Source organism: Colossoma macropomum, unplaced genomic scaffold (assembly GCF_904425465.1).
Source record: "Colossoma macropomum unplaced genomic scaffold, Colossoma_macropomum, whole genome shotgun sequence".
NCBI classification, from domain to species: Eukaryota; Metazoa; Chordata; class Actinopteri; order Characiformes; family Serrasalmidae; genus Colossoma; species Colossoma macropomum.
In genome coordinates, this window is record NW_023495845.1 from 364,276 (window position 1) to 381,924 (window position 17,649).

The 17,649-nt window shown below is 38.5% G+C and overlaps 1 protein-coding gene across 1 annotated transcript in view; it reads right to left on the minus strand.

Moving 5' to 3' along the window:
• atp1a2a (ATPase Na+/K+ transporting subunit alpha 2a) overlaps positions 1-17,649 on the minus strand; it is a 46,796-nt gene that overhangs the window by 15,372 nt on the left and 13,775 nt on the right. The window contains exons 6-13 of the mRNA XM_036563623.1: positions 16,504-16,638; positions 13,426-13,543; positions 11,552-11,820; positions 7,943-8,141; positions 4,443-4,555; positions 4,137-4,271; positions 1,307-1,386; positions 881-990 (exon numbers count right to left, since the gene is read on the minus strand). Of these exons, the coding sequence (XP_036419516.1) occupies positions 881-990; positions 1,307-1,386; positions 4,137-4,271; positions 4,443-4,555; positions 7,943-8,141; positions 11,552-11,820; positions 13,426-13,543; positions 16,504-16,638 (1,159 nt within the window). The remainder of the gene's footprint in view (positions 1-880; positions 991-1,306; positions 1,387-4,136; positions 4,272-4,442; positions 4,556-7,942; positions 8,142-11,551; positions 11,821-13,425; positions 13,544-16,503; positions 16,639-17,649) is intronic.

Below are 17,649 nucleotides of genomic sequence, written 5' to 3' on the forward strand. Positions count from 1 at the left end.
GACTACCCCTTAACTGGTTTGCAGAACAACCCCAACTCATCCTTAACTGACTCACATCTCGACTCTGACTCGACCTTATCTGACTCACATCTCGACTTAGACTCGCCCTTAACTGACTTACATCTCAACTTTGACTCACCCTTAACTGACTTACAACTGGCCTCTGACTCATGCTTAACCGACTCACAACTCAATGTTTAAGCATACAGCTAAGGCTGTCCCAGACAGAAGGCTAAAACTAGGGCCATAACACAAGAATGTACACCCTGTACAGTGTGCTTTGTAGTGCATTCTGTATAAATAATATAGCAGGTTTAACATAATTGTTAATATTGATTTGTGGCTTAGCTAGAGTTCACAACAAAAGACTTACGACTTGACTCGGATTTGCATAAAAGTGAAATCGTATTATAATACAGAACAATGAATCTCTGAACAAGCATCTTTCAGCAAGTAGCTTACAAGTTTGCAGACTATAGACTTTATGAATTTCAGTACAGCTGGTGTAGAACTATGGAATTATATTTTGGAGATTAATAAAGCTGTGTTTAGGTCTGGTTAGCAGGACAGTTGATACAGAACTATAGGACTATATACTGGAGAGTAATAAAGCTATATTTATGTCAGGTTAGCAGTAGAGCTGGTATAGAACTATGAGGCTAGAGGAGTAAAGGACTGATAAGCAAGCTGAGTTTTTGGTGGATGCTGAGGTGGCTGTCATAGCATCTAAAGAGAAGGTATGCTGCAAGTTGTTGTGTACACATCAAAGGTTTAGATAGATTTGTGCAGTCAAGAATACTGCATTACCTATTCATTACTGCATTTGATTTGTTTAGAACAAATTATCTATTTATGCTAAATAATGTAGCCATATTCTTACCCAACACTCTCTCACCCAGACCGCCCAGCTCCATGTAGGCACCCTGGAATGCATCTTTCCAGTCATCATCCAGAGGAAGCTCCTCACCGTTGATCATTATGGTACTGCACCTGCATGATCCATCACCAGTAGCAACAGTTACCGATTACCAATAATCACAATTGTCAAGTCACTTTCACTTGCCTTGCAATAATAACAGCATATAAACTTATCAATCAAGAGAGATCAGAGTTATTTAGGTCAAATGATCAGCTGTAATCACAATTATTGATCTACATTTGTCAAAGATACTGATAAAAAAGCATAGTTTAGTTTTCTTTAATGATACAGATCTGCCATCAAACAAATCCAGTTAAAAGTATCCAATAATTGACCAGGTGAGTCAGAGGGAAGCAAAGATCAGTTCTGATCAGTTATATTGATTACTTGTCCAGAATCCTTTCAGGAGCTCCTTTCATGACCAGCAGATGCCCTGTGGGACTGTCTTCAATCTCGTGGATAGACAGCTAGAGAGAAGAGAGAACATTTTATGTGTTTGAATGAGGAGATTCAGAAAAGACAAAGAAAATTCTTACATGCATATAGGTACTGTATACATAATACATATAGGACATATTACATATAGGTAGCTGCATAGCCCAGTATTATTTGTGGTTGCCATCCAAATTCTGGTTTGTCTAATGAATGCTTCATTAAATTAAATCAGGTGTCCTGTTGATGAAATATTAATGAATCCATACAATGGCTGGGGATGTAGAGGAGAACCAAACTTTTGAAAGCAAGAAATTCTTGTTACATTTTACTGCACTAAGGTCTATTTTAGGGCTGTCAAATGATTACAATAATTGATCACTATAAATCGCAGTAGGGAATAACTTTTATCAAGACAGTCATTAATTGAACAAAAGTTGTATTTGAATGAGAGGGCTTTTTGAAATGAGAGGGTCACAGCACTTGATCAGCTGGGCTTCAGGCTTGAACAGTGAACGGCTTAAATGGTCAAACAAAGAAAAAAATAGTGCTGTTAATAATGTATATTTTGTAACAGTGGGGAGGGTGTGGCCTAGTGTCACCTGCGGTGTGGAGAGCTAGTCACAGTGAACCAGTGAGTAATTAGGCTATGCTTTTAACCTGTGTGTCATTTGCTACCAGCTACCCAGGTGCTTCTCTCCTGCAGTAGCTGGTTGGAGACCGAGAGAGAGCGTTTTCACGGAAGCAGAGGCCAGCAAAGTGTGGCTGAAAAGTCAAAGGCCTGAAAGTTTTGGATTTTTTTCTCCTCTTTGCTCTCCTGGCAAAAAGCCAAGCCTAAATCCTTTAAGTACCTCCATTAAAAGTTTCAGCTATACTGTTATACTCCAGCACCTGTGTCCTCCCTTCTCCCCAAACCAAGGGTTATCATATATATATATATATATATATATATATATATATATATATATATATGTGTGTGTGTTTGTGTGTGTGTGTGTGTGTGTATTGTATTGTTAACTGCTATTGAAGTTATACATTAGGCGTGTCGTAGAATAGCAAGGCCTAACAGCCCCCACCCCCACCCCCCGCCTCCCACGCACACACAAAGCGAACTAGCCCTGCGTTCTCATTGAGTATTTGCTAAAATAAACACAGGAGAACAATATCCAGAAAACATGCAGAACATTTCCCAAACACACTACACTACCCCTCCCTAAACAAAAGTCCTTGCCCCCTGAGGACCACGAAGTCCCCAAACTGAACAGGAAGCCACTCCTTTTACCCATGGGCATGGGAAAAGGGGTCTCTCTTTGCTGGAAAGTCATTCGATCTGACTGGTGTAGGCGAGCAGCTGAACACCAACTCAACAGCGTCCTCTCCATCAGTGTGCCAGACTAGAGAGACCAAAGCATGCAACTGCTGCGGTGGGCTTTTCTTTCCCATGCACAGGTCACAGCAACACACCAACAGCTCCACTTCATCCCCTTGGGCACAGCAGAACTTCTCACAGTTCACAGGGTCAAGTTCTGTGCCACTCAGGGTGGCAGCAGCAGCAGCAGCACTACTCTCAGCCACCCTCTGCTTTCTCCAACGCCCACAAAAAGCCATGCTGTGCGTAGCCTGACGGTGCACTCCACCCCCGGAGATGCTCCAATCAGCTCTGATGCAGCAAGTTCCATTATGCACTGGGCATCTGGTGGCTTCATCATCAATGCATAGCCAACTCTGAAACTCAGTGTCACACTCTCTTTGGCACCTGTTGCTTCTCAAAATGTCTACACCCAGAATACACGTCTTGAACTTCAGCTACCCAGACTAAGTGATGCACCTTATTGCACCTGACTATCGGTGTCAGCCATACCCTACCCAAGATGGTGCTCGAACCCTCCACTTCTGGCTGGGCCACTGTGACAGATCACCTGTGTCCACCAGAGCAGTGCATGGGACTGCTTCAATGTGAATGGAAATGTGCCAAAAGTCTGATATGGACATTTGCCCTACCAGGGTCACTGTTTGTTCGCTGGCTGTGCTGTTCTGTGTGGCTAGGCCATCAGACTTTTCTGCTGACTTCACCCCAATGGACAGACTCTCGCCAGATGTCCCAGCTAGCTGCATGTCCAGTCCCATGCCGCTGGTGGTATGGCCAGCAGCAAACCCTAGCCAGATGTCCCAGTTGGCTGCTACTGGGCTACTGCTCTCACAGCACTCCTGGGTGGTATGACTCACCCTGGTGACTGTTGTGCTCTCAAACTCACCATCGTCTTCCTCAACTGTTATACAAACACAGTGCTCCATCCCTTCTCAGAGCTATGTAGCTTAGCTTAGCTGCTAGTGACTAAATAGTCTGAATGTCTCCTGTTGAGGTGGAACCTTTTTTATGCAGATGCCAAATGTAGCATTTAGCACTATTAAAGGAGACACGCAGCTCATGCATAAAGCAATGTGTTTTAATAAACGGCTGTAGTCGGCCAGAGCCACGCCATACTATAGCAGGACTTTTGGCTTACAGCTTTACAAACATTACAAACAGCTCACACTGCACTTTCTCGCTTTTAGCTCCAATTAACCCCCAGTTCCTGACTGCTTTGACCCATATCCTTCTGAAGGCAAACTAACCTCGCCTTCACATTAAGAGTCTTTGTCCAAATAAACCCAGAGAATAACTGCAAAAGAACGATACCTAGAAAAACATGCAGAACATTTCTCTAACACATTACAAAATATATGGCTCCACTTTTTCAAATGTGTATATGCATGTTTTTACATGCATGTGGAATGTGCATACCTGGTACTTGTTGGTTGAGTTGAATGGGATCTCACATACTTTGGGGTTTTTCTGTCTAAGTGTGTGCACACACCCACAGGAGAGCTCGATACACTTCAGCAGAGCTGACTCTGAAGCATCTCCTGCTGTGTCCCTCTACATACACACACACACACACACATACCAACACACCAGATTCATAGTCATTAGCATGTCCTCAGTATAACTGCACATTTTATTAAGTCAGCATGAATTAGAGAAAGAAAATCACAGAATACTGAATACATTATGTTATAATATGTTATTGACTATTGTGTTTGTGTTCACCTTGAGAATAGGGATATTCTCTTGTCCAGGCTTGAAGACAGCACGGTTACAGAGTCCTGCAACCCGTGACAGAGCAGCCCAGGTGGGAGAGTTCTTATCAAAGCTCCCAAAGCCTGCAAACAAGACGAATCACATACACACACACACACACACACACACACACACACACACACACACCATGAATGCCAATAACTGTATGTACACACAAACAGGAAGAGTTACATACACAGTAAAAGATACAAAAAAAATAATATATAGAATGACGGTCTCAATTTCTAATTCAAGAAGGTCAGTTGGGTGATTTCCCTATTCAAACACATCTCATTATTCAGCTTAGGTCAGTGTGTTTATATAGGGGAACCCCAAGCTGTCCCAAAAATTATCACCAATCAGTCTGCCAGGACTGGAGTTCAGGACCCTTGATGTGATCAGATGTATTAAAATCCAGTCACTAACAGTGTGCTTAGGTAAATCTCCCAAATACATACAGCGGCCACAAAAAAGTCTCGAAATTTATGCCAGACTTGTGTGATGTAGCTTGAGAAACAAAAACCAAGTGGCATATATTTTAAACAGACCTTTCCAAGGACTTTTTAAAAGGCTGTTGTGTTTTAGATCATTATTATTTAAACAGTTTCTTGTCAGACTTCTGCAAGTCTGCATCCAAAATGTCTTTGTACACTTCCAAGTTCATGATCTCATCAATGAACAAAGTACTCGACACCACTGTAAGAAAACTTTTCGCCATTTCAACATCTGTGCTTTACAGAATTCTTTGTGCAGTCTGGAGTTCTCCAGGCTTTCTACACATAAAGACTCTGCTATCAGTTTGATGTTCTGCTAAATTGAGGTTAAACATTTCATGAAGTAGCCTAAAGAACCTAAACTACACTTACCAATGGTTAAAATCATTTGCCCTTTTTTGGGTCATTGTAATTGCTAATTTATATATTAACGTAAATTTACTCTGGAAAAAAAGAGAAAAACAGAAAAACAAAACTACTAGGAGTATAAAAGTCTTTAGGGTAAAAACCAGAGGAACACATCCCCTTTGCAAAGAACAAAGATAAACCAAGGACTACATGTATACAGGCTACCTAAACAACACCCAGGTGTGAAATTAGGTAGGCTAGTGCCTGGTGGATCTGTGGATGGAGTGAGAGAATATATTCCTTGAGGCTTAGTCTACACATGTGGTTTCTGGTCCTACTTAAGCGCATGTTTTTATTTCCAGATTTAGTCAAAAGTCATCTAGACTGCAAGTACATATTCGCTATCAGCTATATGTAACTGGTCAGGGAAGCTGTAGATGGTTCTATATAGACGTTTTTTGAAAAGGCTAAAATTTTGAAAATGTTATGATGTCAATCTTGTACCAATAGAAGGACTCTTTTGGTACTTTTTAGAACCCTTGTCAAAAAAGGACCATATACAGCACATTCTCCATCAATCTAAAGAACCCTTCACAATACAAAGAACCCTTTTATCATACAAAGTGTTCTTTGAGTGTTCATGGTTCTATTTAGAACCATTTTCTTTACTAAAGATCCCTTGAAGAACCATCATTTTTAAGTGTATATATATTGTCATCTACCTTAGAATTGGTCCAAAATTACAACCCCATTTCCAAAACAAGTTGGGATTCTGTGCAAAGTGTAAATAAAAACAAAATACAATAATGTGCAAATCATTTAAACCCTATATTTCATTGAAAATAGTACAAAGACAACATATCAAATATTGAAGCTGAGAAATTTTATTGTTTTTTGAAAAATATATGCCCATTTTGAATTGGATGCCAACAACGTGTTTCAAAAACGTTGGGACGGGAGCAACAAAAGGCTGGTAAAGTTGAAACAAACAAACAAAAAAAAAAAAACACCTTGTGGTTGATTGGCAACAGGTCAGTAACATGATTGGGTAAAAAAAGAGCATCCAAGAGAGTCTTTCAGAAGTAAAGATGAGGAGGGGTTCACCACTCTGTGAAAGACTGTGCACAATCATACAGTGCAACAATTCAAGAATAACGTTTCTCAACATAAAATAGCAAAAAACTTTTGCTTTTCATCATCTACAGTACATAATGTCGTTAACAGATTCAGAGAATCCAGAGAAATGTCTGTGCAAGGGGCAAGGCCAAAATATTTTTGCTGGCCATGATCTTTGGGCCCACAGGTGGCACTGCATTAAAAATCAGACATGATACTGTAGTGGAAATCACTGCATGGGCTCAGAAACACTTCTGAAAAACACTTTCTGTGAAAACAGTTTGTCACTGCATCCACAAATGCAAGTTAAAACTTTAAAACGCAAAGAAGAAACCAAATATAAACAGGATACAGAAATACTGCCACCTTCTCTGGGCCTGAGCTCATTTAAAATGGACCGAGGGGAAGTGGAAAAGTGTCCTGTGGTCCAACAAATCAACACTTGAAATTCTTTTTGGAAATCATAGACACTGTATCCTACAGGCTAAAGACCACTCAGCTTGTTATGAGTGCACAGTTCAAAAGCCAGTATTCATGATGGTATAAGGGAGCATTAGTGCATGTGGCATGGGTGATGTGCACATCTGTGAAGACACCATTAATGCTGAAAAACATACATGTTTTGGCAACATTTGCTACCATCCAGACGATGTCTTTTTCAGGGAAGGCCTTGATTATTTCAGCAAGACAATGTCAAACCACACCCTGCATGTATTACGACAACATTGCTCCGTTTTAAAAGAGTCCAGGTGCTAAACTTACCTGCCTGCAGTCTAGACCTGTCACCTACTGAAAACATTTGGCACATTATAAAACGAGAAGTACGACAAAAGTAGACCCCAAACTGCTGAGCAGCTGAAACCCTGTATCAAACAAGAACAGGAAAACATTTCGCTTTCAAAACTACAGCAGTCGGTCTCCTCAGATCCCAAACACTTACGGAGTGTTGTTTAAAGAAGAGGTGATGCAACATAGTAGTAAATATGCCCCCGTCCCAACGTTCTTGGAACATGTTGTTGGCATCAAATTCAAAATAGGCAAGTATTTTTCAGAAAACAATAAAATTTCTCACTGTTAACATTTGATTTGTTGTCTTTGTACTATTTTCAATGAAATATAGGGTTTAAATGATTTGCACATCATTGTATTTTGTTTTTATTTACATGTTGCACAGCATCCCAACTTTTTTGGAAATGGGGTTGTACTTTAAAATAAATATTTTTAACATCAACCTTTAACATTAACCTTTACAAGTTTAGAATGTTTTTTTTCTTTTTTCCCCTTTGTGTTTTTTTATTTTTTTTAGTTTTTTTGATATAGTATTGGGGAAGAGGTGCATTCTGAGTGGTCTTGCACACTGCAGTTTGCGCATTTGTAAACTGAACATACTTGGACATTTGCCAGAAAATACTTGAATGCGCACACAAGCCCACAAGATTTGGAAGTATAGTAGACCTTTTAGCTCTCAGATCCGTTGGCTTTCTGTATCGCATTCATAAGTAATGTTCTCACCTGACTGGTCCTCGGTGGTGTCAGCCTCATGGATCTGGTTGTCAAACCACATGTGGGCCACGGTCATGCGGTTCTGCGTCAGAGTGCCGGTTTTATCAGAGCAGATTGTGGAGGTGGAACCCAGAGTCTCTACAGCCTCCAGATTCTTCACCAAACAGTTCTTACGAGCCATACGCTTCGCTGTTAGCGTCAGGCACACCTGACAGAGAGAGAGGGCAGGTGTGAGGGGAGAAAATAGGAGAATAGAAAGAGAAGATGAAATGAGAAGCAATGAATTATGATAAAAATAGTGTGTCTCTGACTGTTATAATCTGTGGCAAATACCACAAATTATAACATTCCAAAAGCCCCATTTAGTATAGTGCAAAGTGCAAAAGTAGTGAAATCTTTTCTAGTAGTGAAAACTGTATCTACTACAGCTACTTACATCACAATTGCAAACACATTAATTAGATTGTAAGGCTATTAGAAAAACACGACACATTCCCTAAACAACTCATCCTAGGCCTACAAAATGTTTGCTTCATACATTTAACACATAACACAAAAAACTGAGCAAAGTCATCACATCTGAAGTATTGTCACAGGTTAGTTGTTAAGTATAGAGTTGTTTTGAGGGAAAATGCACTTTTTAACTGGCTCTGTAGGAGAGTGGTTAAGTTGCTCACTCTGCATGCAGAAGACTATGGTTCAAAACTCTCCTCAGGGAAGTGCACCACTGCTGTAATATTAGGCACAACCCATAAAGCAACGTTTCCACCAATCTAGTTACATCTCTCCCATCCTGCATGAGAAATGTAATTTGGTCATTGTAATATTCCTTAAAGGGGAATTCCACTGACTTTTCAAAATTGCAGCATAATTCAAGTCATTCAGAGTGATTTGATGTGAAATTGCATTGTAAAGAAACTTACCAACTCAGATTTGTTTACAGATCACTTTTCACTTACTATGCAAAATGAACAGTGAACCTAAACATGTCTGAGTTTTATTTGTAATGTTAATAGTGATAAAATAGTGATAAATCTGAGAGTTCTTTTAGGAATATTTTGCCTTAGAATATCCTGAATGTTGCTATCCACCATGAAAGGATTTTAATATGTTTCAAGCCAAAAAAGTTTCCCCAAAACTATCATAAACAACGTGTCAGGCATCAGGTAGCATATTCGCAACCATTTCTTTAATAACGTTAAAAGTAGACATTAAAAGTTTCAGACGTCTGGTTCCTATCACCACCACTAGAACAGAGCATTTCACATCAAACCACTCTAAATGACTTTGTTTACATCTTAACCATTTATGTAGAAATTTTGAAAATCGGTAGATTCGTCTCAGAAATCTGAATCGCAATGACAATAAAAATACAATCAATCGTGCAGCCCTAATCAGAACCATGTTGAATTAAAAAAGGGCTGTTTATAAGGTTTAGGTTCCATACATGAACCATATGGACTGGGGAGTGCATAGTACTTTCCATTGACGTACATCAATCTCCTTTATTTGAAAAAAAAAGTGTGGAAAATTCCGTTTTCCATGATCAGGGCCCTTTAAAATCTTTAAGCAAATGCTGTACTAGAGTAAAGCTACACCAATAAAGCTTTTTCAAATTGAACTGTGAATTGAATTGAGAGAGAGTGAGTGTGTGGAAGCACAAGAGATCTGAATTAAATTTGGAAGGGTGACAGGAGCAAAATTGAAACTGGAATTGCACAGGGTGAAAGAGAAGGGAGCAGTGTTTTCCTTTCATTCACAGAAGCTTCGGCTGCCTGCGGAACTGACGGAGAGGAGCGCAGAGGAGAGGAGAGTGCAGTGGACATGCTGCAGACCACAGTGTACAATTTACACACACACTGGAGACACAGGAGACGGAGAGAGAGAGACAGAGAGAATAGAGATGACAAGAGGCAGAGGAAGAATACAAAGGAAGACATACTGAAATATGAAAAGAAACATGAAGACAAACACAGGAGCAGCGAGAGAGTAAACGAGACAGCCAGTGGGCAGAGAAGAAGAGACAGCGGCAGACAGAGAGAGAGAACCAGAGAGAGAGAGAGTGAGGGGGAAACCAGAAGGAAATAGAGAGAGGTAGACATTACAGAGCCTGTAGACATCAGGCAGAGAGAATGAAAGAGAATTTCAAAGACTGTTCTTCATGGTGACAGTGGCCAGCAGCCACTGTGTATATGTGTGTGAGTGTGTGAGAGAGAGTACGTGTGTCTGTGTGTATATGTGTTCCTCTACATGTGTATGTGCACAAAGTTTAAACATCCCTGATCAAATTACGTTTTTTGTTGATCTTCTGAGCAAAAAGTAGTTAACACAACATCTGCATGGCACTAACCTCCTACAAATAAACCTCCTACAAATACTCCTACAAACTTTAGTGAACGATTACCATTTATTTGCTCAATTTGCTGAAAAAAGTAAAATAAAATGTGGTGTGTGCAAAAGTTTTGGCACCTCATTGATGCACTAGTTGATTTTTTTGATTTTTTTTTTGTAAAGTCTCAGAGGTTTTTTTAATCCAGGTCAGGAGTAAATAATTCTAGAGTGTTATAAATTATGAGAGCCTTCCAATCTCTCAGGTTGTTGAGCATGCATGCAACAACCAATGTGCTCATCTAAGAGGCTGACTGAGGATCTGAAACTAAACACTCTTTCAAAGCAAGAGAAGACTAGAAAAGATTTCCAAACACTTTCTGGTCGTAATTTTCACTGTTGATGAAGAAATGTCATTAAAAAATGCAAGAGCAGGAGAACTGTCAAAGTCAAGACAAGATCTGAAAGACCAAGAGACCAAGCAAAACCCCCACATCACTGCAAAGGTCCTACAGAAACATTTGGCTTTGTGTGGGAATAGTGATGCACTGGCCCACTGTGCTTTGTTGTTGGAGAAGCACCACCAACATCTGAGGTATGCAATTCAGCATATAGATAAGCCAGAGCCATTTAGGAATCAAGTGCTGTGGACTGATGAAGTAAAAACTGAACTCTTTGACTATAATTACCAAGAGTATGCTTGGAGAAAAAAAGTAAGTAGAATTTCAAGAAAAGAAATCTAGAAACTTGACCGGAGGTGCCCAAACTTTTGCATTCGAATGTACACTGCCAACAAATGTTCAGACCTTTTCTAATTCTTTTTATACATGGGCAAGTTTATTGTCAGTTTGCTTATTAAGTATATGTGGTTTTGAACTAAAAACAGTCATGATTAGTTCTTACATCACCATTTTCCAACCTCTCTTAATCCATTGGAGTCAAACAGGTTGTCACTGTGTCTTTACCTTTAGTCTTGGAATGTAAGTGTACTATACTCCATTGCAATTTTTTTATATATATTTTCTTTCTATATTTTAAAAAACTAAGTCATGAATAGCTACAAATATGCATCCTTTCACTGGGAAATTAAATACAGTATATCTTTAAAACTCATTTAAGGTACACAATTGGACCTTAAAGACTGTTTTGTACCACTAAGGGGCACATTACATTGTTCGTACCTTGGGGGGCTACAAACATACCTGTATAGTACCTTTTTTCTGTCAGATTACAAGAAAAATGTCATAAGAAGTGAAGTGTCTCCAGTGTAGGAGCACATATAACACTCACCGTGACTGTAGCCAGGAGCCCTTCAGGGACGTTGGCGACAATGATGCCAATGAGGAAGATGACGGCCTCGAGCCAGGTGTATCCGAGGATGAGGGAGAGGATGAAGAAAGAGACGCCCAGGAAGACGGCCACGCCGGTGATGATGTGGATGAAGTGCTCGATCTCAATGTTAATGGGTGTCTGACCAACCTCCAGCCCCGAGGCCAGAGTTGCTATACGTCCCATAACTGTATGATCACCTGTTGCAATCACGATGCCGCGAGCCGTGCCTGCACGCCCAGAGAAACAAGTATGCACTCTCAAACACACACACATGTACGTTACAGAACTTTTTACATTTACATTTTTTTTAAAGGTATAACTTATGATTAATATGTTTATTAACATAAAAACATTATTTTGGCAATTTTATACAGATAAATGGTTCTTCATTAGTTTTGCACCTGGTGACTTAAAACCTAAATCCTAAAACTTAAAAACTTCTGACTTAATGGTCAGAAACTCCCAGTTTCTACTTGGTCATGAGCACAATCTTCATTTGGAAGTGATGGCTCAGAATTTTTGATTTCCATGCATTTGAGCTAAAAAGTGAGGATGTCTTTAATGTTCATTACTTTTTACCTTCGTAAAACAGCACACTTTATGGTCAATGTCATAGACATAACCAACAGCTGTGCCTGATCTAAAGAAAACTGTTGCTGTCCAAAAAAACTAAGTCTCCAAAATGGTAAATCTACAGGACAAAGCAAAAAAGTTCATTACTGTAGAGTAAGTCAATTGAATGAGAATTTCATTTAAAGTAATTTCTGATCATTTCCATTTATCATGATCTAAAGGGGAGCTGCTGTGCTCAAATGATGTGGAAAAGTAAAAATCAGAAATTATGGATGCCCATGAAATACTACTACAATCTCAGTTAAAAGTAGAGAAGTGGTATTTTAATACTGTTGATGGTGTAAACAGCCATCTTGATATGAACTCATACACTGAACTCAGAGTTGACTTTCTGAGTAGGAGTTTCCAACTGATGGGGCTTAAGGTTTGATAAACTGAATCAGGTGTGTTAATTAGTAGTTTGTAAAGACTGTAAAAACTGGCCAATGGAAGGCCTTTTTATCAACAAAGACTTTGACATACTACCTCTGTTCCCTACTAGTAATCAAGTTCCATAGACATCCTTTTTAGAAATGGATAAACAATCAAATCGGTTATTTTACTTTGCTTGTTTCATTTGTTTACTCATAGCAGTTTTCTGACTTCTAATTTGGTAATAATTTTAAAACCTGTAGCTTTACTGGAAAATGTGCGTGTAGCACAAAATGTTTAAGTTGTATTTTAATTTTACAGTGGCCGTGATTTGTAGAATATGCATTTTAATGTTGTTAATTAGTGTTTTGTGTCATTTTTATTGTTTTTTTTTATTTTCACTGCATTTTGTTAAAGGTCTATTCTCTACATGCCGCATCTGAGCTGCATTTGGGATGCTCTGCCGTGTCATTTGTGACTGCTTGCGGCTGAGCATACTAACCTGTTTATATGGTTACCAAAATGATAAGCGATGTCTCGTATCTAGATGTCAATAAATGTGTTGTGTTAGCGGTTAGCAAATTTGTAAAATATTTTTGTAACATTAAAAAATCCCTGTTTTTTTTTTTTTGGCCTACAGTGTATGTACTTACATACTGGTACATATGTCAAACACTTTGTGTTTCAACATTTATTACAACAATATAGCTACTTTAGGCTGAGAAACGAATGAACAGGTAACTGAAAGGGTGTGTAAATGAGTGTGGGAGGAGCGATGGAGTCAGGAAGTGCAGAAGTTGCTTCTGGCAGTGTTTCTGGTAATGAATGAATGAATGAATGAATCTAACCCTCCACGCAGTTGGTGGAGAAGAAGCCGATGTTTCTGGTCTCGAGAGGGTTTTCGTGGGTGAAGTCTGGAGAGCGGGTTTGAGGTTCAGACTCCCCAGTCAGAGAGGAGTTGTCCACCTGAAAGGAAAGAATGAGTGTTCATTTATATGGAATCTTTTTCAAACACAAAAAGGGCATTTCATAAAGAACAATTTTTAAAGTACCTGGACAACATCAGCATTACGTCAGTACAAAATAAGCAGTTAGGCATTACAGTTCACAACACTGACAATTACGTCTCACTAGAAAACTAGAACTTTTTGACATGTTCTCATCGTCAAATGTTTATTTTACTCAATTTACTTATAAATAAATTCAGTTTAATGCAGCTTAGTTCATTTTGATTTAATTAATTTGATTCAATTCAGTTAGCCTTCAATCAACTGATGCAACCCTGCTCAGTTATATATATAAGAATATATAAAGTGGTTCTCCAGTCAAAAATAATAATATTACTAATAATGACTGAAAGCAGATAGCTAATTAGCCTTATGTTAATAACGTACTGCTAACTGGTGACTACCAGTTTCCTTTCACTATTAGCCACATTAGCGTGATTAGACTATGCATTCTTTTAAATATTTGTTCAGAAGTCTTAAATGTTCTTGGATTTTGTAATCCCTGGAAACTATGACAGTAATGGGCAGATGTACTTTTAATGTTTTGCAGCATCACAAACCCTATTTTGGCATTAAAAATCACTGCTGCAATTTACTCAATATTTTGACTTGGCCATTATTCTGAATAGTCAAAATCTTGCCTCACAGAACCTGAAAAAAACTGGTGAAAAGAGGCTTCTGTATGGAAAGGATATTAGCCAAACGCATGTTTATATGGTGCTGGTCATATTTTAATTACAAAGTTGCCCCAGTATTCATTTGCATGGAAGTTCTTAGTACTCAGTATAAAGGGAATAGTTACTTTCACTTCTGTGCATGTTCATTCAGGCAATTTTGATGTGGAAATTTCAATCCACAGTCCACAGTTTTGCTGTGTTTCATTTTCTGACACAGCTGAGCCTGATAATTGGTGTACAATAGCCATGATTACCCAGCTCAGGTGTCACTTTAGAACAGAATAAAAAAGCAGAATGCACTGAAAACCCTGTATTAGTCTACAGTACGCACTGCTGTGTAAAGTCTATGTTCCACAGTAAAAACAGACACCTCACTTTTCAAATCCAATCCAATTACTCTTCTTTTTTCTTTTCAGAAGTACAGGTGTAACTAAGTACTCTGTCTGTCTGTCTGATTGTCTGTCTGTCTATCTATCTATCCATCCAGTCTCAGCTTGTGACTCTGAAGTCAGAAGGCTGATGTGTTTACATGACCAAGAGTAGAAGAACTGTATCAAATCCACCCTCTCACCCCTTCTTCATCTCTGTCAATCCACAAACTACATCTCTCCAAAATCAATACCATAAACATAAAAAGAACTCAATTTCTAACATCACAAGCGAAGGATGAAAGAGCAGTGACCAGTCTTGGCGGTAGCTATTAGACATAGCGTATGCATGGTATTAAAGGAACCGAAGCCAACTGCCCTGCATTAAATAAAGGTCAGAAAAATTACTTTGATGCCTTGCTTCTGTTGTTGTCCCTTATATTATTACAAGAGACTGTAAATCTAATCGTGCTGATAGAAAGATTATTTTTCCCCCGCTGAAAAAGTATGGTGTTTTTTTTCTAACTTTCGTGTAAAATTAATTTGTAATTGCATCACAGGCCCTGTGGAGGAGGCCCTGTGTGACAGAAATTGCATTTAAAGTGTACTTTCAAAAGTGTATTTTATATGAGAAGTACATATTTTTAATGTCTACACTTTAAACATACTTTTAAAATGCTACATGTATTATTTTAAGTATTTAAAGTAGATTTTGTAATTTGTAAATAATCTGAGTTATTATTCTGCAACTAAAATGCATTTTAAATTATATTTCAATATCACTAAACAAACTTAAATACTTTCAACAAATAAAACATGTATTTAAGTGCACTTTTATAAAACATAATTAAAGATATACATTGAAATAAATAAACACAGTTTGCTTAAAGATTATATGAAAGTAACACTGAAATACATCTTCTATGCCTTTTCTGTGCTACACTGCAACAACATGTGTCGAAATGACGTAAACTTAAGCAACTCACACAATAAACACACAAATTCTACTACACTTGAACTGTATTTTAAATGTGTACACTTGGGTGTACCGATGTTTGATTGCTACTTAGTTTGAGTAATATTGCAGCTAAAATGCAACTAAAATGAACTAAAGCCTTTACTTTTAAAGTCATTGCTTTATGATATACTTCCTAAATAATATGCTTAATTTGATGACAATCAGATATACCAGATATTTATTTTGTTTACATATGCTTCAGTATGTTAATACATTTACTCAACTGTATTTCCTTTACAAATTAAAATATAATTCAATAATAAAATATAATACCTTGAAAATGTACTTTTTGTAATGTATTTTAGGTATATTTCCATAAAATACATATAAGAAAAATGTACTTTTAGAGTTCTCTCTATCAGTGGTCTTTAGCCCTGGTCCTTGATAGCTACCTTCTTGCAGAACCCAATTCCAACCACAATTAGCCACAACTGCTCCAGCTAATCAACCTCTTCCCGAGTCCCTGATTGGCTGGATCAGATGTATTAGAGCTAAGTAAGGGGCAGAGCAGTTTATTGGATACAAGTGGAAACTAAACTCTGCAGGAAGTTAGCTCTCAGGACCAGGATTGGAGGCCACTGCTCTATAAACTTCAAATATACTATTGCACATAATATTGTAAATATATTATACATAAGATGTACATAAGTATGCTTCTTTTTCACGAGGGAGGAACTTTGGACAATAGTACAGTAGAGATCATGTCACTTTGATCACTGATGGTGAGAACTTCCTCACTTTGCTGTCTTTCTTGCACTGGCTACATTTCTCTCACTCAGACTCTCTCTCTCTCTCTCTCTCTCTCTCTCTCCCCCTCTCTCTATTTCTCTCTCACTCTCTGTTCTTTGCCTTGTACCTTGCAGCCGCTGGAAGAGATGATGCGCAGGTCAGCTGGGATGCGGTCACCTCCCTTTATCTCCACCAGATCTCCCAGGACCACATCCTCTGCATTGATCTGCCTCTTCTCACCCTCACGGATCACCATGGCTTGCTGAAAGGAGGGTAAAAAAAGAGACAGAGAGAGACAGAAGGGAGTGGGGAGACAATAAGACACAACCTGCTGAAAAAAGACAATTAGAACCATCAGGATTAAAACCTAATGGCTTTGCTTTCCAATGGGAATTGGCTTAATAGTTACCAATAGAGACCGATTTTCCTGTAGGACACCTTTAGATCTTTAGAAAAACACTACATTAATCTTTAATTAGTCTCACAACACATGTTGTTGAATCCTTTTCATTAGAATCCTAGATTCTGTGAATAAACCAGTAGAATCCTAGATTCTGTGATAGCAACCCTTCAGGAAAACACAAAATACCATGTAGTGACTAAACACCACCAGGAACCAACAGAAACTTTTAATGGTTTCTTTGATTTTTTCCAGCAGGGAAGTAAACAGTTAGTTAACCCAGATAGCACTGCTGGCCCTCTGGCTTTTTGCTCAGCGTTTTGCTCAGCGTTAGCACACTGTCAGCTTATTTGGGCTAGTCATTATTTTTTCCCTCTCAATTGTATGTATTTTATTTTCCTTAGTATATTTTCTAAAAAAAAGACTGTGCATTTAAAATCTGTTTGAGAAGATTTAAAACTAGTCATACCCATTCTGGTAAGTAATTTGGGTGGTCTGCGAGCCTAGAGTCAGCAGGGTGCCCACCTCATCAAGCCAGCGGACCGATGTATGTTCGCTATCTGGGAGCACTAGGTTATATTGACAACTGCACACTTGTGCACACTTACTCACATAATTACAAAAAATCATGTGTGCAGCCAAGCAAAGCTTACAATTTTATCTTGAGTGAGCACTTGGTTTAGCATACATGCCAATACTGTTTGAAAGCCAGCTAGCTAACTTTACTTTGGCAAACACTTTACTAAGTTATGATTCTAAAAACAGCTTGTGTTTTGTGACCTGGAGGGGTAAATATATGGCTAGATTTTGTTTTTGCAGGTCTGTACTTTTCTCAGTAACATTAGCTTCAACTGAAATAAACTAAAAGTGCTC